At 39.8% G+C, this 21,328-nt stretch overlaps 2 protein-coding genes across 2 annotated transcripts; one reads left to right on the top strand and one right to left on the bottom strand.

Annotated features, from left to right (window-relative positions):
* Window positions 1-14,191: 14,191 nt before the first annotated feature.
* Window positions 14,192-15,924, top strand: LOC137049039 (uncharacterized). Its single transcript, XM_067427434.1, has 3 exons — window positions 14,192-14,919; window positions 15,067-15,202; window positions 15,535-15,924. The coding sequence occupies exons 1-3, from the start codon at window positions 14,297-14,299 to the stop codon at window positions 15,922-15,924; spliced, it is 1,149 nt and encodes a 382-aa protein (XP_067283535.1). The 5' UTR covers window positions 14,192-14,296.
* Window positions 15,925-16,803: 879 nt separating this feature from the next.
* On the bottom strand, window positions 16,804-18,170 carry LOC137049038 (uncharacterized). Its single transcript, XM_067427433.1, has 3 exons — window positions 18,077-18,170; window positions 17,919-17,973; window positions 16,804-17,715 (listed from the first exon to the last, which is right to left on the bottom strand). Exons 1-3 carry the CDS (start codon window positions 18,127-18,129, stop codon window positions 16,804-16,806), a joined length of 1,020 nt encoding a protein of 339 aa, XP_067283534.1. The 5' UTR covers window positions 18,130-18,170.
* Between the last annotated feature and the right edge of the window lie 3,158 nt (window positions 18,171-21,328).

The raw sequence follows: 21,328 nt of genomic DNA, 5'->3' as shown, positions 1-21,328 counted from the left end.
AAACATGCCTAAGATTCACCCTGAGACTAAAGTTTTGATTATCAAGAGGCTGAAGACCAGATCCACTGCTGATGTGTGTTGGAAACTCAGAAGTGAAGACCAGGAGAGCTTGGGTATATCTTTCGGGCAGGCGTTCCTCTTTATTGAGAAACACAAGCCCAGGTCAGGCAGACCCCACAAGACAACTGCTCGAGAGGACCGTTTGTTGGCTCGAAAATCCAAGGCCAGCCCGTTTTCCACTGCAGCAGAGCTCCACGAGACCTGGTCACCTGAAGTCCCTGTGTCAACCAGAACAGTTTGTCGGATTCTGTCTCGAAATGGCCTCCATGGTCGAATCAGTGCCCAGAAGCCAGCACTAAACAAAAGACAATTGAAAAACCGTGTGGCATTTACCAAGGCCCACAGCCTGCTAAAAGGATGGACGCAGGAAAAGTGGCTGAAGGTGGATTTTTCAGATGAATCTTCTGTTGAATTACACCACAGTCGCCGCAAATATTGCAGGAGACCTACTGGTGCCCGACTGGATCCGAGATTCACCCAGAAAACAGTGAAGTGTGGTGGAAAAATCATGGTCTGGGGTTACATCCAGTATGGGGGTGTGCGAGAGATCTGCAGGGTGGAAGGCAACATCAATAGTCTAAAATACCAAGAAATCTTAGCTACCTCTTATATTCCCAACCATAAAAGAGGCCAAATTCTGCAGCAGGACGGTGCTCCATCGCATACTTCCATCTCCACATCAAAGTTCCTCAAGGCGAAGAAGATCAAGATGCTCCAAGATTGGCCAGCCCAGACACCAGACATGAACATCATTGAGCATATGTGGGGTAGGATGAAAGAGGACGCATGGAAGACGAAACCAAAGAATATTGATGAACTCTGGGAGGCATGCAAGACTGCTTTCTTAGCTATTCCTGATGACTTCATCAATAAATTGTATGAATCCTTGCCAAACCGCATGGATGCAGTCCTTCAAGCTCATGAAAGTCATACAAGATATTACATTTGGATCTCACAGCACCACAACTTAATTTGCTGACATATTTTTGTATTTGCAGCAAATTTGTTCAATTTCTGTATAGGCGACAAAACTTTTGTCTTGCCAAAATTTGACCTTTCTGTCTTGATTAAATGATAAATATTTTTTCTGTGAAAATTATTTATTTCAGTGCATTAAACATCATTTGGGAGGGTTTTAGCTTTTCATTTGAGCTATTTCTAACACCAGTGAGTTAATTAAAAGTCAGGTTAATATCAGGTATTTCTAGAAAATAGCTGAGTCTTTTCATTAACACTGACAGTTTCCACAGACATGGTGGCCTTGCGAATGTCTTTCAAGCTTTGCATTTCCTCTAGAAATCTAGAAAATAGCGACAAGACTTTTGTCAGGGACTGTACAATAAGAAAACATTCTGCTAATGTCTTGTAATACATATTTTGCCCTGTACATTTTCAATCACTAATTTCAGCTGTATTTCTGTATCTTCATGTACATCAAACCTGTCATCATTTATACAAAGAAGGTCATGTTCTAGCCTGGTTTTAGCACTCTGGTTTAAATGATTGAGACATTTGTGAATATTGAGTAATATGTGTATGAAATAAGTTGTTTAAAAAACTTTTACTATTACAGATGCCAAGATCATGATGCATTGCAACACTGATTTCTGATTTTATGTTAACTGAAGAAATATTAATGCAATATTTAATTGTGGGTTACCTGGAAAAGGGTGACATTAAGTTTTTTGATGAGAATTGATTAGAAACGTGTATTCTTGAGAGATCACACCTGGTTAACTGGAAAAATGTTTCTTATTCCCTAGATGTCCCCTATTGCCAACACATGTATATGGGAAGAATTCGCTTTATGTTCATAAAAATTAGGGCCGGGAATTTAACGCGCTAATTAAGATTAATTACGCGAAAAATAAATAACAATTTTAACCACACTTATTTTTGCACCACGGAACGTTTTATAGTTCCAGTATAATTCGATTATACTGGAACACCAACTAGCGTTCACAAGTCACGACAACAACAAACCATAGTGAACATGAACCTTTTACTGTCTATGGCCTAGTCCACACGTACACGGGTATTTTTATTACCGGAGTTTTTCCTCCTCCGTTTTAAAAAACAATCGCGTCCACACGAGCACGGTTTTTAAAAAAAATCTGTCCACATGAGAACGCAAAACTACGCTATGATTGGCTGCCTGATTTCCACATGGGTCCCATCCACGGCACCGATGCACATTGCACTGACTGAGGGATGCCATGGGCTCAAGTGAAACCCTTCTACAAGTTCCTTTACTTTGGACTCAGTGACGGGTAACTGTTACACAGGTGCAGGGCCGAAGTGGACTGTAATAGCTTCACACACCTTCCTTTACTATTTTGTATTATTGCATTCTGGCGCCTTTGTTCTGCAATACAATGAAATAACTGAACATGTATCTGTAGGATATACATGTGATAAGCGCTGTTAGTAGAGTCCACTGCATAGCTGCATAGACTCGACTTACGTAAATCAAAAGGAGATAACGTGGAAAATCTGACGTCAAACAAAGGAGAGAACGGCGCGCACTTCGGCTTAAAAAGCCGAATTCTCCGGTTTCACCCTCTACACGACAACGCTGTAACCGGAGTTTCTAAAAATCTTCACCCTGGCCGGAGTTTTCAAAAAAGTCCGGTTTCAGTAACCGGATACAGCATTTGCGTGTGGACGAAGAGCCAAACCGTGTAGAAAAAGCTGTGGTTTTGAAAATGCCCATGTTCGTGTGGACAGGGCCTATGACATGAACGAAGAAGCTGATGAGACTGCTTTGCTTGGCCCCGTGGATGGGAAATTTTGTTTTAAAAAACGAAAGGATGGAAACGTCGACAAGAGCATGGTTGTGTGCAAGCTATACAACAAGGAATTTGCGTATCACCGCAGCACATTGAGCCTCAAATATCACAAATATGCTTTTGCTTAACTTAATGGCAAACATTGCACTGGTCTGCTGGACTGAAATAAATAAACAATATTTTGTTGATTAAGCTTATGTATTCAGTCATTATTCAATGGTATACTAAAAATCCATGTGAAAAATTATTTCTCATTGTTCTCAGGTCAAATATTTATATGCAATTAAAATGCGAGTAATTTCGATTAATTACTTACAAAGCCTCTAATTAATTAGATTAATTTTTTTAATCGAGTCCCGGCCATAATAAAAATATCAACTGCCTTCGTGTCAGTTACCTGTTGGTGCCCCGACGCTGTCCAGCTGACTTTAAAGGTCCCATGGCATGGATTTTTTTTTATTTCATGTTTCCTGAGGTGTACATATTGTTAGTATGGTGTTTACATCAAAAAATGTCAATTTAGAAATTATAAAAGAATACCTAGAAATCCATTGACAAGCGTTTACTTCCGCACTCTGTTGAAGTTTAAAACTATTTGATCTGCCATAACCAATCGCTAACGTTTGGTCATGACGTATGTCATGCGCCCTTCGCCTGTTTCACACATGGAAATCTGTCAAAATAAATGTGCAGGCCACCTCAGTGATAAAACCATAGGATAAAACCTAAAACTCGTGCATTCGGATTGTTTTTTTTTCACGGTGGAGAGTTTCGTGATTTGGTCCGTAACATTATTGTATGCTGTAAATAAAATGTCATGCTTGGTATGATAATGAATGCTGCTATAAATATCGTCCCAATTCTAATGTTTACGTGCTTTTATTTTAATTAGTTTGAGCGGTGATAAAATATATTACTCTTGTAAATATTTGCCAGCATTTTAAAGAAATACAAGTCTAGAAATGCATCCAAATAGCAGCAAAGAGCAACCGTACTGATCGGTGCTCTGCAGTGGTCAAAAATAATAATTTAACAGTGAATCTTGAAGTAATATATTCTTAAAAACTCAGATATGTGGATTCTGACAGCTATTACCTCACAACACGACCTTGGTGTTTGTGAAAAGCAGTAAGTATGTCAGCCGGGGATTTTTACGCGGGTGGTGGAAAACAGACAGCAATAAAATCACTGACTAGCCCCTGTAAATGATGGCAATATCGTTCGCATCTTTCTCCGCTGCCATTACTAAACTAGACATCAACATCATCGTTCTCAGCCTGTCCCTCTGTTCACTGATTGGACCAGTAAAAATTTGTTCAGATAACCTAATAATATAGCCTGACAAGCCAGATGTTTGAAGATGAAGATGTTTGGTCTTTGAAACTCACCATTGACAGGGCTCAGTCCGAGGGGTGGGATAAACAGTTGTCTTTCAAACTCCCACTGCACGGCGTGCACGCAATTGGATAGCGCTACATCCAGCCAGAGCAATGAAGGTGAAGCAGAGCTCGTTGAAAGATTAAACTTTCGCTGTATCCGGTCGGCGAAACTCAGAACACATCTTCCCTTCTTAAGAATGACTTCAGTGCCGTTCTTTGTTCTTTTCTCAGAGAAAAGCTTAACTCCAAGCCTTCCAGAGTCGCGGTCAAAGCTGATTTGAAAGACCGCCGTTCACCAGCTTTTGTGTTTACTAAAAGCACGCAAGCGCAATTCTGCTGTCATTATGTTAAGCCCCGCCCACCGACTCTATAAATGATGTGATTGGCCTGACCAGAGTTTGGCGTTTCCAGCCCAGAACTGTATTGAGAGTTGCTAGACGACACTCTAGATTAGATTTGCTGCCACTAGGGTGCGTCTAGATTTCTAGGCTACTAAGAATACACCGCAGTCCCAGATGTAGTACTGAAGGAAAATGAAAATTGAGCGGAAGTACGTAGGAGGGCAGATGAGCCAGGTTCTGTGTTCAGACAGAACACAGAACAACTGAATGACACTAAGCAGAACATCTCAAATGGAGATTGCTAAAATGCAGCTTACTTGTTGTGTTTTCAGATCATCCGCGAGCGAGAAAGAGCTCGCGTACATATGGTTGCCAGATGTTTAGGTAATTAGGTAAAACACCGTTCGTGTTCTTTTCACAGAAAAGCTCTGATTTGGGGATTTAAATTACTGAAATCTGGCAACCGCAAGCAAGAATGCTCTTCCTTCCCTCAGACAAAACCAAAACCAGTGAATTTAGACTCTTCTTTTTTCGTCAACGATATTGCATGTTTATATAACGTTAGTCACAATGTAGGCTACGCAGTGACTGTGATGTACTCTGAAATACAAGCATGCAAAAACAGATGACTATCGTTATAACTTATATGGTGGAAAAGGTGACGTTTACTAGAGAAGGATCGAGTGAACGATCTGTAAGCAACGGATCTACGGTTGTGTTTTTTTAATACAAAATAATATTAACCTTTGTTTCGTTAGTTTCGTATGGTTGTTAATTAGTTTTGTATGGTACTTGGTGTTTCCTGTTGTTACTTTACTAGCATCTTGCATTATCTAGACAATGCTGTCTATCTAAGAAACTTTCAATTTAATCAGAAATTGTTTAAACAGTCAATAAGTGGATAAAATCGCTACTTACTACTTGTAGGAATACAGTTGGAATTGCCCCTTTCTCCAGTATAAGACGCTGAGCGAAAGCTTGCTTGAAATGGGCCGAACAAACAAACAATCTTGAATTAAATTGGTATCCGATTATAAACATCAACCATGACTGTTGACATTTTTTATCTGTGGGAAGGGTAGAAAAGTCCTCACGTCTCCTGCACAGCCTGGAACATGACGTGTGTCCATGAGCTGCTGTTTTCGCTATCCTCGCGTGAAGCTTGTTTACCCGCAGTCCCGATGATTTGGCTCCATCAGTTCCGCCTGACAATGAACATGTTTGGACAGATGCAAATGTTGGGGGCGTACATATTAATGATCCACAACGCTTGCATCATGGTTGGCCTTATATTGAGAATAACTTATTTTTCTGTGGTGTTTTTCATGCACGAGATTTAAATAAGAATTAGGAGGCAATGGTGTGTCGACTCACAGTATGTAATGTCCATGTACTGAACTCTCATTATTTCACTATAGCAAGGTTAATTAAATTTTTTATTCTAGGGCACCTTTCAAGATCAGATCGTTTTCTCATTTTCTCAAAGGCAGAGAAAGACTTTACAGCGAGTTAAGGTTTACAGCGATAAAAATTCCTAGCCACTTGGGGACAATATTCAGGCTATAAGAACTCATATTAATGTTGAAAAACTTTATAAAAAGAAAATTTCATGGGGCCTGTAAAGCACAGTAAGCAGAGATGGACAACTCATTTGTTGTGCTGGCTATACTTCGCAATATTGGTATTGACAAATTTATCCAGTGATCGTCCCAGTGACTTTTGAAATTCCTCTCTGTTTTTAATTACTTTCCTTTTCTTCCCACCCGAGTTGTGTTTACGAAATCAGTTATGCTCTTGTAAAGCACCCAACTTGTTTTCCTCACAGAGTGAGCAAGCTCACAGAACGCAATATCAAAATGTGAAAAAAATAATAATCATTTGCAAAAAAAATGTATGTGGCCTTGATTATAGCCTGACGTGGTCATACTCAATTCTGGTCAGAATATGAGTCTGATACTGCTCCATTGGGCTGTGATTATGGGGCGTGTTTCAACCAAACCAGGAAAGACCTCAATTGGATAGACCTACAACCAATCAGAGCAATGAAGCGACGCATTACATTAGTTGTCAAACGTCAACAGAACTCAACTGCACTGTGTTGCCAAGTCCATGTTTTTTTCCGTGGTCAAACACGAGCTGAGATACTTCAGAGAATGAAACCTTTTTGTACTAAAACTGCTTGGAAGGTGAGTGAAAGTCATAGAAATCTGTACTTTTAATGTGTATGATTTCATATGGATTGTTTCTGTTCACCTTCAGCAAAAGACAGTGGTGAGTAGAATTCAAACACTGCCATTGACTTTTCAATATGGCTGTGCCTGTTATCCAAATTATATCTTGAACTGTGGAGTGGACTGGAGTCAGGGGCGGATCTACCAGGATGGCATGGGGTGGCAACTGCCACCCTAAGAAAAACCATTGCCACCCCATGTGCCACCCCAGCAGTGTATCCCAATTTCCCAATGTATAAAATATAAATAAATAAATAAATAATAATAATAGTGATACATTTTATTTATAAAGCACTTTACATTTTAAAGAAAATCTCAAAGTGCCACAAAGAGAGGAAAACAAATAAATAAATAAAATAAAAATAACAATAATTAATGAATTTAAACATTGAAAGACTTTCTAAACAGGTACGTTTTTAGTCCCATTTTAAAAATATCAGTTGTTTGTGGAGCCCTCAGATGTTCAGGAAGGGCATTCCACAGGCGTGGAGCAGCGGCACAGAAGGCTCTGTCCCTAATGGTACGGGTCCAAGGGGGATTGAGTCGATGTGTGTTTGTGGAGCGAAGAGAACATGCTGAGATTTGTGGTAGTTCTTTAAGGTAGGTGGGAGCATTGACATTGAAGGACTGATGTGTGAGGAGGGAAACTTTATACTCGATCCGAGCGGAAATTAGAAGCCAATGTAGAGACTGAAGAATTGGTGTGAAGTGTTCATATTTACGCACTCTTATCAAGATCCTAGCAGCACTGTTCTGTATGTGCTGGAGTTTCGGAATGCTCTTGCTAGGAATCCCAAAGAGAAGAGCGTTACAATAATCCAGTCTTGAGGAGACAAAGGCATGAACGAGTTTCTCAGCATCATGAAGGGTAAGTGAAGGACGGAGTCTGGCTATATTCCTGAGGTGACAAAAGTATGTTTTGAAAATAAATTTAATGTGGGCCTCAAAGGTTAAGTGTGGATCAAACCTAACACCGAGATTGGTGACTATGGATGACAGCGGAATGTCCTGGCCAGAAAATGTAATACAGGTTATGGTGGATGATCTGATCTGATGAGGGGAACCAATGAGGATGGCTTCTGTCTTAGAGCTGTTCAACTGGAGAAAGTTGTAGTTCATCCATGTCATTATTATTTCTTCCAGACAGGCAGAAAGTGTTGATAATGATGACGACGATGACGATAATGATGAATGAGTGTCAATTTTCAGATATAATTGTATATCATCAGCGTAGTAATTAAAAGAAATTCCCAATGGAATGATGACTTTACATAGAGGAAGCATGTAGAGATTGAATAAGAGAGGTCCTAGAACTGAGCCCTGAGGTACTCCGCAACCAACCGCATGTGAAAGGGACCTTGAGCTACCCATGGCCACAAATTCAGATCTGTCTGTGAGGTATGACTCAAATCATTGCAAGACAGTGTTATCAAGTCCAGTAGAATGAGACAGTCGTTTGAGAAGTATCCCATGGTCAACCATGTTGAATGCTGCAGAAAGATCCAGGAGGACAAGGAGTGATGGTGACCCGGCATCAGTGTCCATGCTGTGGCCAGAACGGAAGCCAGATTGGAACTTTTCAAAAATGTTGTTGTTGTTGAGATGGTCCCTGAGGTGCCTGGCAACTACCTTCTCCAAAACCTTAGAAATAAATGGCAAGTTGGATATAGGCCTATAATTAGCAAGAGTTTGAGGATCGAGGGAGGGTTTCTTGAGTAACGGTCTAATTATAGCCGTTTTCAGGACAGACGGTACCTGAAGGGATTGGTTTATTATCATGGTGATGAGGGGACTGATGGCAGTAATATTTTATTTCACCAGAGCTGTAGGGAAGGGGACAAGGGAGCAGGTGGAGGAACACATCCGACTGATGGTTGCCTCAACCTCAAGTTGAGTAACTTCTGGGAAGCAGCATAATAGCCTTGATATACCAAGCTGCAGATTGGCAGTTGGAACAGATGTTGTGGAGAAAATGGAGAGGGATGATACATTTTCTGAAGAAGGTCATGAAATTGTTACATTGTTCTTCTGTTGACCCAATGAGTGGAGAAATTTGAGGTTTGAGGAATTGATTCATTGTGGCGAACAGCCGTTTAGAATTGCCAGGACTATCTTGAATAATATTTGAATAATACCGTGATTGTGCTTCTTTGATGGAATTCAAATAAGCTTTTTGGTGGTTTCGGTAGGCCAGCTTGTGAACAGTTAGTTCTGAGTTTTTATGCCATCGCTCAAGGGCACGTCCAGTTGCCTTTAATTTCCACAAGTCACTTGTGAACCAGGGAGCTGAGCGGGAAAACGTGACTGTTCTGACTTTAATGGGTGCATGGAAATCCAAAATGCTGCTCAGTGTCTTATTGTAGAATTCCACAGACTCAGTAACTGATGGGATATTTGTAGAATCGAGTTGTTGAAGGCTTAAGCTCAGGTTTTCTTTGTTAATATTTTTCAGGTTTCTGAAACATATTTCACGTTTGTCCTTGATGTAGGAAGACAGAAAAGACAGCTCCATGGAAATTACCTATGGTCAGATACACCCAGATCATACACAAATAGTGCACTTAGTGAGGCAGACTCAGTAATGACCAGGTCAAGAATATTCCCCTTGATATGTGTGGGAACATCAATATGTTGCCTGAGGTTTAAGCAGTAGCTTTTTCCTCTACCGATTTATATCAGCGGGGCTTCAACGTGATGAGATAATAGCAAGAAAACAAGTCTTTCTATTATTGTGTTGTTACGGCCAGCTTGTTTCAACCGTACATAAAGTATACAAGTACAACGAAATAATGACTCGCAAGATTTTATTAGTCTTCAAAAATACCAATAATTTAATATAACGAAGTCTAGGGTTCAAAATCAAAGGGGAGAAATCAAAATCCAGTTGTTGGAGCAGAAAAGGTTGGTATGGGCTGTAAACAAATAAAGGTTCGTAAAACTAGTGACTTCCCCAGAGGCTGTCGATCCCCTTGACGAAGTGAAGAGGAGTGTTTGAATCCAATGTTTTATCCTCTCCATAATTAAGTTGTAAACAGATAACAGGGGTGTGCGATCTCCCACAATCTCCTGGAAGAACTCCGCCACCAGCAGGTGAGCAAGTAAAATGCAGGGTCGTAACATGTGTAGTCCAAAAAAATTACTCAATGAACTGCTTAGTGATTAGTGATGTGTCGTTCATGAACGATTCGTTCATTTTGAACGAATCTTTATTATGACTCGGGACTACCGAGTTTAGTCTCGGGTTTGAGTCTTTCGTTCTTCCTGTTAGTCCCATAGAGTCTATGCTGTCAGTAACGGAAACAGAAAAGATTAGTTCTTTTGAGTCTCGAGTTTGAGTCTTTCGTTCTTGCTGTCAGTCACATGCTGTGTGTGTGTGTGTGTGTGTGTGTGTGTGTGTGTGTGTGTGTGTGTGTGTGTGTGTGTGTGTGTGTGTGTGTGTGTGTGTGTGTAATGTGTATATATATATATATATATATGTATATATATGTGTATATATATATATATATATATATATATATATATATATATATATATATATATATATATATATACACACACACACAGTTGATTCAAAATTAGTCTAATTGAATTTGTGATGTTAGACTTGAATAGTCAATATATTTCCCATATTTGTATATGTCTGATATTAACTGAGAATAATATAAAAAATAAAATAAATAACTACGTGCTTTTTACTAAAAAGGTTGTGAACTTGTGTTCTATACGGTGACAAGTCACGTGACAAAAGAACGAACGACTCAAACCCGAGACTCGATCAAAAGAACTAATCTTTTCTGTTTCCGTTATTGAAAGCATAGACTCTATGGGACTAACAGGAAGGACGAAAGACTCAAACCCGAAAGACTCGTAAGAACTAATCATTTTTGTTTCCGGACCTGTGTCACGCACGGTCCGGGCGGCCCAGCCCCCAGATCTGATCAGAGTCAGACACAGACGAGTCGACAGCTAACGTCTCGAGGAGCTCGAAGACACGAGAGGCGGAGAACAAACGTGATAAATATGAAGTTGCAAGAGAAAGAATGTTTTGGATCAGGACGTGAGGTGAACTAACAGAGAAACTGCAATAGCCTGACCCAACAACTAATCAATTAATTAAACATTTCAGTTTCTTATAATTTGGCTTTGGTTGCTGTACCCTATAGTTTATTTGTATGTAGTTTTAAAATGTAATCAACATTTTCATAAGTACTAGATGTGTTGGGCTATTTAACATGTCATTTTGGTGAAATGACCGAAATGACTCGAAAAAAGATTCGTTCATTTCGCTGAACGAGACTCAAAGATCCGAGTCAGTAAAATGATCCGAACTTCCCACTACTATTAGTGATCCGCAACGCAACTATAGTGTGATCACCTCTATCGCCTGTTTCACACAAACAAGTGAACAAGTTATTTGAAAAACATCTGTGACCTTTGCAACATGTCTAGTCTACAATGCTCGGAGTATGGTTTCACTAATAATAAACGTACATTTGCATAAAGCATGCATATTTGTCCATACCCATGTTGATTAGAGTATTAAAAACTTGAAACATATTAATTTAAGATACATTAAGATAAAAATGTGTGATTAAATTAATTCAAATATTTGAATCAATTGACAGCCCTACTAATAACACAATATGAACAGCCATCAACAGGGGCAATAATACAATCCGGAATCAAATTGCAGCAGAATGGCTAGCAGAAAACATAAGGAGAGGGGTGGATGGGAAAAAGTTAAAGAAAAGAGGGCCAAGTAGGCTACAGTGTAGTTAGTACATGGTACACCATAGTACAGTGTCTGTTGTGCACGGCGAATGGTCGGATGGTGAGCCTATTTGGGAGAAAATCCAGGGATGTTTTTTAGCCCCAGTCCGTCCCTGCTTGATTAATTTTTAATGTAAAATGTTTTTGATTTTTAACATTGGTCTATGTTTAAATGTTTTGCCACTTGTGTGAGCAACATATAAATATAAAGTATAGGCTATAGAAATATAAATATAAACTAATTAATTAAATAAAACATTGTTTAATCTATAAAAGGGTGTATTGTAATGCTGACAAGCCATCATGTTCAGTAACAACTTTTGGATTGGAAATAAAAATAATGAATAAAGGTTGTGTTTGTGGTAGGCTATACAACCGTTGCAGACTGCAAACGCGGCATATGTGAAAGCACAACAGCGCACGTGCCTCCTGCATCACATACGGACTGCAGACAGAGTAGGCTATGTTTGAAACAGGCGTAATGTTTTACTAACTATTTAAAAACTTTAACTTTAAAATTATTTAGTGTAGTGTACATTAAGAAAGCTACAGAAAGCTAGAACTTTGTACTTATTTTTACGTCTTGCAGGATACTATGAAACGAAAGGCTGGGAGACCAATCATTTTTTTGTTTTGTTTTTTTTTACCAAAAAGAAAAAGAAAATCAGAGTCAGATAATGTGGGAGTGGAAGGTACAGATAAGACAGAAGAAAAAAAAAATAAGTTGTGGAAGGCAGCAGAGGTGAGTGGTGGAAGAAAGAAATATAGAAATGGATGACAAAGAGCTAGATAGAGGTGAATAGAAGAACAGAAGAGAGAGGGCTAAGGGAGGAAGAGTGCTAAGACATTGAAAGAGAAGAGAGAGATAGAGCTAGAGTTTGACACCAGTACCCTATGTGTCAGGTGTCCGCATGGTATGTTGTGTTCAGTGTGCCTTTTCAAGCATTTTTTGCCCCTGTGTGAATACACTGAATATGTATATTATTACTTGACTCCACAAGATTCAGTGTTGCCACCCCTCATAGTTCTCAGGCCAATCACATCGTGTATAGAGTTGGTGGGCGGGGCTTAACATAATGCTTGCGTGCTTCTAGTAAACACAGAAGCTGGCGAACGGCGGTCTTTCGAATCAGCTTTGACCGCGACTCTGGAAGACTTGGAGTTAAGCTTTTCTTTGAGAAAAGAAGGCACTGAAGTCATTCTTAAGAAGGGAAGATGTGTTCGGAGTTTTGCCGACCGGATACAGCAAAAGTTTGATCTATCAGCTAGCTCCGCTTCCCCTTTGTTGCTCTGGTTGGTTGTAGCTCTTTTCCAATAGAGTGCCGAAGTCATGACGTCACTTTGTAGGCCAAAACGCGGAAGTGAGTTAGCATTTTAGCACTTCCGGTTCCCTCGCTCTAAAGTCTAAGGGTTTTTTGAATGGGTTTTTGCTAAATCGCCTGAAATAAGGTCTGTGGTTAACAAAGCCTCTACATATTTTCACGTTTTGATCTATGACATAAAACACACTAGTTCTAACCTGCTTGTGATTTTTTTAAACTTTATTGTGTCTTAAAAACGGCGGTTGCTAACAAGTTGCTAGAAGGGACTACATCCTTTGGCCAGCACTTTAGACGTCATCGTGACAAGCGGGAAATCTCACCAGCCCGCATTTCATTCACTTTTGAATTCTGTAAGTAAATGTTTAATAAAAAATAAAAAAACTAGCCTGCGTTTCAGCCTCACGTTATTTTTCAGTTAATATAATATACGTTTACCTTTCAGTTAATATACATAAAGTTATATATTTAGTCCTTTCAAATAGTAGTGTTTCCAAATATTGTTGTACAGAGAAATCTGTGATATTAAGGTAACCGATTACCAGTTCTTCATTTCTGTGGAGAGACTGTAGTGTTTTGTTTTGTCCCGAGATGGTTCTACATGTCCAGATTTATAGTGGTTCTCTCCTCGATTATGATCAATCGTCTAAGGAAAATGACATACGATTGTAAATTGATACGGCTAAGTTATAGCTTACATCGTTAGTGCTTCTGAGGTGGTAAAAACACGTTTTTTTCTGGCGAATTAGCAAACATACAATCAAACATAATACAGTGAAAGATAATCTTTAAACTCTATTTGGCGCACGATGATCAGGCGTAATAGCCTAATCTTACTCACAAAAAAATAATATTAAGGTTTATATATACTAACAAAATAATAAACGAATAAATAAAACATTAACAAACGAGAAAACAAATCTCAGAGAGGCACGCATAAACTCAATTAGTTTCTAACATTTTTGGAAAAAACGAATGGTCAATATTTCTCATGAAAAAGTGGATAAGTGATCATACAGAGCGCAGATCATAATGAGCAAACGTGTTTTTTAAATAAAGTTTGAGGAAGCTTGATGATGACGTAGATCCGCGACTGTGCAAACGGTATACATTTTGGATTCACTTGTAAAGATTATCTTGATAGACAAAACATGTAAGGGTCATAACTCTTTGTTGAACACAGATCTTATTTTTTGCGATTGTCCAAAAGTCTATGGGGAAAATAGGCTTTTGATCGAGGGGAACCCATGGGCCTTTAACTTCCGGGTTGGCCTACAAAGTGACGTCATGACTTCGGCACTCTATAGCCTACGTGCACAAGCGCAGTGACGAACTTCCGCTATTGTCAGAAGTCGGCATATCAGTTTCCGGTTTACTTCCTGTCTTCATCCGCTATAAACAAACAAGATGTGTGCTGCTGCTGTTGTACGGAATAAGAAATATAATGTGCGAGACACATCTAGATTTCAAAGTACCATGAGTGGGTCTAAGGAGCATTGCTGTGTGCCACTTTGCTCGGCTTCAAGTCGGTACAACAGCCATTTGAGCTTCCACCGCTTCCCGAAGGACACCAACCTTCATGCGCAGTGGTTGCACAAAATAAGGAGGGCGCGATTTTCGGTTACCACCCATACCAAGGTATGCAGTCGACATTTCACCGAGAATGAAATCCGCACTTCTGCTAAGGGTAGACGGGTTTTAGCAGCAGGTTCTGTTCCATCGTTATTCGAGTGGAATAACTATACAAAGGTGTCACGGGCCGGTGTTTGGGAGCGCCGATCTCGACCACCAAGTCCAGAACCTGACCCGCCGAGACCTGAGGAAGACATTGAGCATCCCGCCATGGTTCCGATGGTTGTAGACCACGACTACGCTACCAGTCGTACTGTATGTGTAGACCGAAAGCAGTATGAAGATGCGTTGAGGGAAATCGAGGCACTGAGGGAGAAGCTCCAAACAGTTCACCTTCATCACTCATTTGGACTTAAACGGTTTGCTTCGTCGCCCGAAGACATCAGATTTTACACCAGGTAAGACAGTTGTAATATCAACATCATCTCATAACATTTTACTGATTGACTAACTGACCAAGTAATTGTTTTTCACTGTCATCTTAATCATATTCTTGAGCTTGTATGACGACAACAACTAATTTTGATTGTAATACTGTATTTTAGATTCCCCTCATACGAGCATCTGATGGCGTTCTGGAACCTGATCGAGACAGCAACAGCAAAAATGGTTAGGGTCACCAGGGCAAAGAAACCCTATGCCACTAGCACATCAATTGAAAGCCCTACATCCAGACCAACTGTAAGTTTTCTCTCTCTCTCTCTCTCAATCACACACACACACACACACACACACACACACACACACACACACACACACACACACACACACACACACACACACACACACACACACACACACACACACACACCAATATGAGAGATACATGTAGTACTGACACTAAAATTAAGTTCACTCTGTAAACTTTTTTTTTCTATCACAGTAATTTTCTTTTTGGGTGACAATCTGTATTATACACAATAAAGATTGTTACCATCCATGATACATATTGTTACATGTTTGTATTGCATTATCTTTGTACACCCCTACTCATTAAACTCATCTCTTCCCAGAAACTGCTGCCGATAGATGAGCTTTTCCTTTTCCTCACATACCTGTCCACTGGCTGTACTCAGAGAGAGTTGGCTCACAGATTTAACATCCACAGAGCAACAGTCAGCCGAATCATTGTGACCTGGGCCAACTTCCTCTACAGCTTACTGGGCTCAGTCTGTATATGGATGTCTCCTGCAGCTGTGAAGGCCAGTCTTCCTCGGGACTTTGATGGCAGCTACAGCAACACACAAGTAGTGCTTGATTGTGCAGAGCTACGGTGTCAAACACCTTCATCCCTGCTCCTTCAGAGCGAAGTTTTTTCAAACTACAAGTCCCATTGCACCTTTAAGGCTATGGTGGGCATGTCCCCCTCACGGAGCCCTGACTTTTGTGTCAGCACTCTTTGAGGGTTCCATGAGTGACAGAGAGGTGTTTCGTCAGTCAGGGATTACATCACTCTTAACACCTGACATGGCCATCATGGTGGACAAGGGATTCTTGGTGGATGACCTTGTACCTGGGCCTGTTCATCGTCCTGCCTTCCTCTCCAAGAAGGCCCAAATGTCTGAGGTTGATGTTCTGAAGACGCAGTCCATTGCCCGTTTGAGAGTACACCTCGAAAGGTTAATCAGAAGAGTTAAAGAGAAAAAACTCTTTGACACTACTATCCCTCTCTCTATTGCAGGGAGCATAAATCAAATCTTTACAGTTGCTTGTCTCCTCTCAAACTACCAAAATGGACCTTTGGTCAAGAAATGGAGATTATGAAGTGAGATACTGTAGCCATTTTCTAAAGAGGTTGATGTTAACTACTTGTGTTCACAAAATAATAATTTTATCATTTTGTAAATTGCCTCTGATATAATTAGTAAATATGTTTATACATTTGTGAGATACTGTTGCCATATTTTAAAGAGATTTATATTAACTATTTGTTTAACAAATTCATAAGAATAACTCATTTTGTAAGTTTTCTCAGATATAATTTGTAAATATTTTTGTAAACTTTCATATTACCTTGAAGGTGGAACATAATAAACACCTAAAAATCACAGGCATGGTCATGTAATCATTTACAATCATTTGCTGTTAAAGACGGTTGTAGTGCCAGAGACATCTGCCTTTAGTACAATGGTGATAAATGACTAGTCTTTTTCTTGGGGTGCTCAGTGTTAACATACTTTTATTAATCATAAAAACATCTTTAATTTTAAATTTTAATAATAACACAAAGCATAAAACATTTAAAAGGAAACACTAAACAAAAAAAAACATTAGTTGAAGTCCTACTCCTGAAGCAGACATTTCTGTATGTAGACATAGAAATAAAACCTGTCTACTTTCTCTCTGATCACATCCAAGACATCATTGTCTCTGTAAATTCTTTGGATGAGTATGTCTTCCTCGGCTGAAACAACAAAATCACACCAAATCATCCCTGTTAATAACATCTGCCCCTGTATTTGCCAGTAGTAAGCATGTGTTGGTTTTAGCTCCAATTTGCCTGCCTTCATTTTCAGATGTGGGCAGTCGACATAGCTTTTAACATTTGGGCATTTAATCTCAACCAGCCCAAACTGACATTGCTCTGAAGGGTCAAAGATTAACCCGTCTGGTGATGCACCCAGCCAAGGAGCATCAGGGTGAATTACCAATCCACAGGGGTAGTGGTTGACCCTTTTCATTTGGCAATATTCCCAAATTGCATCTGCCTCCAATTCGAGCCCCCTCTTCATAGCTGCCGTCTGCCGGGTCCCTTGCAGTATCCGGTTCGCCAGACCTTCTTCTTCGTTCTCTCGAACCTGGCAGATCTCCCGAAACCGTGAGGCAGTCAGTCTATGCCTCCTTAGCTGATGCCATTCAGTACATGAACTTTGGTCTCTGGTAGCACATTCATATTTGTGTGCCATGTCCCAGGTGACCTCCAGACTCTTACAGTGTAGCTGTTGTGGTTCAGTACAGACATACATGCAACTAGATGGCTGTAGGCGGTAGTTCTGAAGAGGCACAGATGGTTGTGGTGGGGCAGCATGGAAGGAGAGGTTTCGGTTTGCTATTGCAGGTTGTTGGTAGGACAAGGGACTACCAGCTTGAACCTTGCCCAGGGCAGAGTCGACCAGGGGAATTTCACAGCTGACGCCCAAGCTGCAGATCATCGGTTCCTCAGCTATAGAGAAATCTTTATATACCTCTTTCACCTGGGAAATAATAATATAATTCGCTAAATATAATAATATAAAATAACCACTATTATCATACCAGTAACTTTTTTTTCTGTAATTTCTATCCGCAGTGTGTTATGCATGGATTTGTAATCAGAAAATCATGAAATATTGGTTTACAGATTTTGGTTGATATGATAAACTGTACAGTGAAATTTGATTGTTATATCCCTACTCACCTGAAGGACGGATAGATCAGGTAGATCTCCAGTCAGGCCTTTGTAGAGTGTGCTCCTGTGTAGAACATAAAACTTTCATGAGTGGAAAGTGGCATATCCACAAAGGAATTTTAATTCAACATGCAACATGTAATAAATCTACAATAATCAGCTTTTACCTTACACCCTCAGTTGTTGCTCTACACTTTGGCTTAGCAGACAGCACGACCATCTTTTCCACAGGGCCTGTCTTAATACCCTATCAAGTTATTGAGGATACAGTTAAAAGTTAGATGTAGTTAGAAAATATAGCCACAGGTCTATAACTATAGTGCACACTTACCAAAGTTCTGGGCTTGTGCCTCTGCTGTTCCCCTTCAGTACAGCTTAGCACAGGAGGGTCCACTGACATATTCAGTTCAGAGTAATGTGCTGACTGGAACAGCAAAGCAACACAGTGGTTGCATAATGCAGCTCCAGCAACACATGTGCAGCTGTGTTCAATAAGCTCCACAGGACTTGAGTCTTTCAACACCACCTGCATAAGTAAAATGAAGTATTAAATACTGATTTGTCATTGCTTGATCACTGTTTAATCATTTGTTTAGGACATAATCTTGTTTTTTCATTCTATATCTAATATTCTAGATTATGTAGTATAATATGCCAACAAAATCCTTAAATGTTTATTAGAAACATGTTAGCCTAATACCTTTAAATAATACAAGATTGTATCTTAAACGAATGACTGAGTTGAGGAAAACTTGAACAAGAACACATTTTACCCAGAGGGGACCAGCTAGGGAAACTTACCTGCCTACAATATAGTTACATTAAACATAAATGCCCTTAGCTGAGTCCCCAGGAACACCGGGTTATATAATTAATAATATTAACGTTATAACATCAACAAGAACGCATGCAGTAACCCGAATGGGGACAAGCAAAGTAAACTCACCTGTCAATTTTAACCACTCTTTTCATTACATAACGTTACTCATTTAAGAGTTATAATAATACTAAACAAGATTACCTTTGCTAAATCCCCAGGAACATCAGGAACACCGGGCTATTAAAGTAACAAGCCTACAACTGCTGGCTTATCAATTCTAGCTTCACCATACTCTCAAACTGTGAGGTTTCTCTGCTTTCCTCATGGACCTGTAGCACAATGCCCTGACAGTGACAGCGCCTGTGCCCTGATCTTTATTAGAAACTGAGAGGAGAGCAAGTTAATGCCATTGAGATTACAATTATCACAAAAGAACTGTCTGCGTTTAAAATTTAGAAAAACAAACTTCTATACTAACTTTACACTACAAACGAACACGTCGCTAACTAGCTTAGCCGCTATATGCCGGCATAACACATTAGATTAAACTACTTACCCTCGTAGTTGTGCAGGTAACTTGATATATAAAGTTTAAATCCCTTGTCCCTCTTGCTTGTCGGAGCAGGAGACCAGGCATCGACGATGCGATGAACATCGCTGACGCTTATTTTTGGAAGGTCCTGGAGACATCTAGTAAAGCAAGACATTCTGGCCGATGCGTTAGAAAACCGGAAACAGATATGCTGACTTCTGGCGACAGCGGAAGTTCGTCACTACGCTTTGTGCACTAGTGATGGGAAGTTCGGTTCTTTTCCGCGAACCGGTTCTTTCGGACAGTTCGTTTCAATGATCCGGTTAAAAAAACCGGATCACCGGTTCTTTTACGTCTTTACGTAATGACGTCATTTCTATCATCCCGGCGGATGAAAATACATTCAAACACATCCATATAAAGTATTTGTAATCAAAACTTAGTATAGTAATAATTATAATTGACATCATCATCATCTTGGAAACATTTTTTCATTTATGTTTTGCAACAGCACTAAATACAGTTCACCAAATCGAACTGAATCGATTGTTACAACATCTACTTCAAGATATTAGTTTTATTTCTAGTTTGAGAGACTGTCACTCACTGTCGTGCAAACACTGATGTTTTACACGGATTAAATAAACGTACATTGACAGAATAGGCCTACTTACACAAATCCTCAGTGTTCACCCGTGCTCATGTATTATCAGCATCAGCTGTCCCAGTCCGAGAGAAACAGTTCGGTTACGCCGCTATCACGCATGCTCAGTATCTCAGCTCACCGGTTCTCAGAATCGAACATGTCCGAAAGATGGAACGTGTCCGATAGAAACGGTTCTCGATTCTGTACCGGTGATCCGTTGCAACCGGTCGATCTGACTCGAGAACCGCTGTATCAGTGTGTGTGTGTGTGTGTGTGTGTGTGTGTGTGTGTGTGCTGAGCACAGGGTGCTGAGCTGCGAACTGCTGCAAGCTGAATAGTCTATATCAAACCTACTGTTTTGATTACATCTATTTTAAAATCTTTATCGACTTAGAAATTAAATAAGATAAAAGCTGTTCCTGAAAATATCATGCATTATTGATAAAACAAATAAATGTTTAATTTGACCGTTTTACAATCTATTGTTTCCAAAACTTTAAAATAATACAGTGACAGCTTTGTTATAATGTTTCCAAACGTGATTAGTTTTAAATACACTTAACCTGCATTTCGTTCCTCTGAACAAATAACACGCATGCGCAGCTCATCGGCTCATCGGTTCTCAGTATCGAACGTGTCCGATAGAAACGGTTTTGATTCTGTACTGCTGATCCGAGGATCCGACAACCGGTACGTTCGGTTACACGCGCATGCTCAGTATCAGCTGCTCGTGAGTTCATCAGATCTCTCAGCAAAACATGTCTCACTTCAGCTAACGATTGGAGTTACAACATCTACGTCAAGATATTCGTTTTATTTTTTAGTTTGAGAGACTGTCACTGATGGCAGAAAGTTAATATCTACAGTATTTGTGGGATCAGCCCTGATTTGAGACGCGAACCGTTTAGAACGATTCAGTTCGATTTGGTGAACTGGTTCGACAGGTTCACTATAAAGATCCGGTTAAAAAGAACGATTCGTTCACGAACCGGACATCACTATTGTGCACAGAGCCTATTGTGTGCAGAGGGATTGAGAAAGACAACCGTTTATCCCGCCCCTCGGATTGAGCCCTGTCAATGGTGAGTTCCCAGACCAAACATCTTGATGTGGGTCTGGCTTGTCAGGCCATAATTCTGTGTTATTGTTCGTTCAAGCCCGAAAAAGAACTCGATTCTGGCACTTCACATGACACAATTATAACAGATGTTCAATATTCACAATATTCTCTTTGGTCTTGTTGCACTCTAATGCTGACAAAAGCATTTTTATTTTTTTACAAAAATCCTTACAAATAACTTAAAAAATAACCCAAAATAACCAAAAAATAACAAATAACCACAAAAAAATACACTGACCTACCACTTTTATCTAAAGCACATTTTCAAAAACTTCTACAAATGTTCAGCACAGTATCTGAG

The sequence above is a fragment of the Pseudorasbora parva genome, chromosome 20 (assembly GCF_024679245.1).
Source record: "Pseudorasbora parva isolate DD20220531a chromosome 20, ASM2467924v1, whole genome shotgun sequence".
Classification (NCBI taxonomy): Eukaryota; Metazoa; Chordata; class Actinopteri; order Cypriniformes; family Gobionidae; genus Pseudorasbora; species Pseudorasbora parva.
This window is presented reverse-complemented; position numbering and strand designations above follow the sequence as displayed.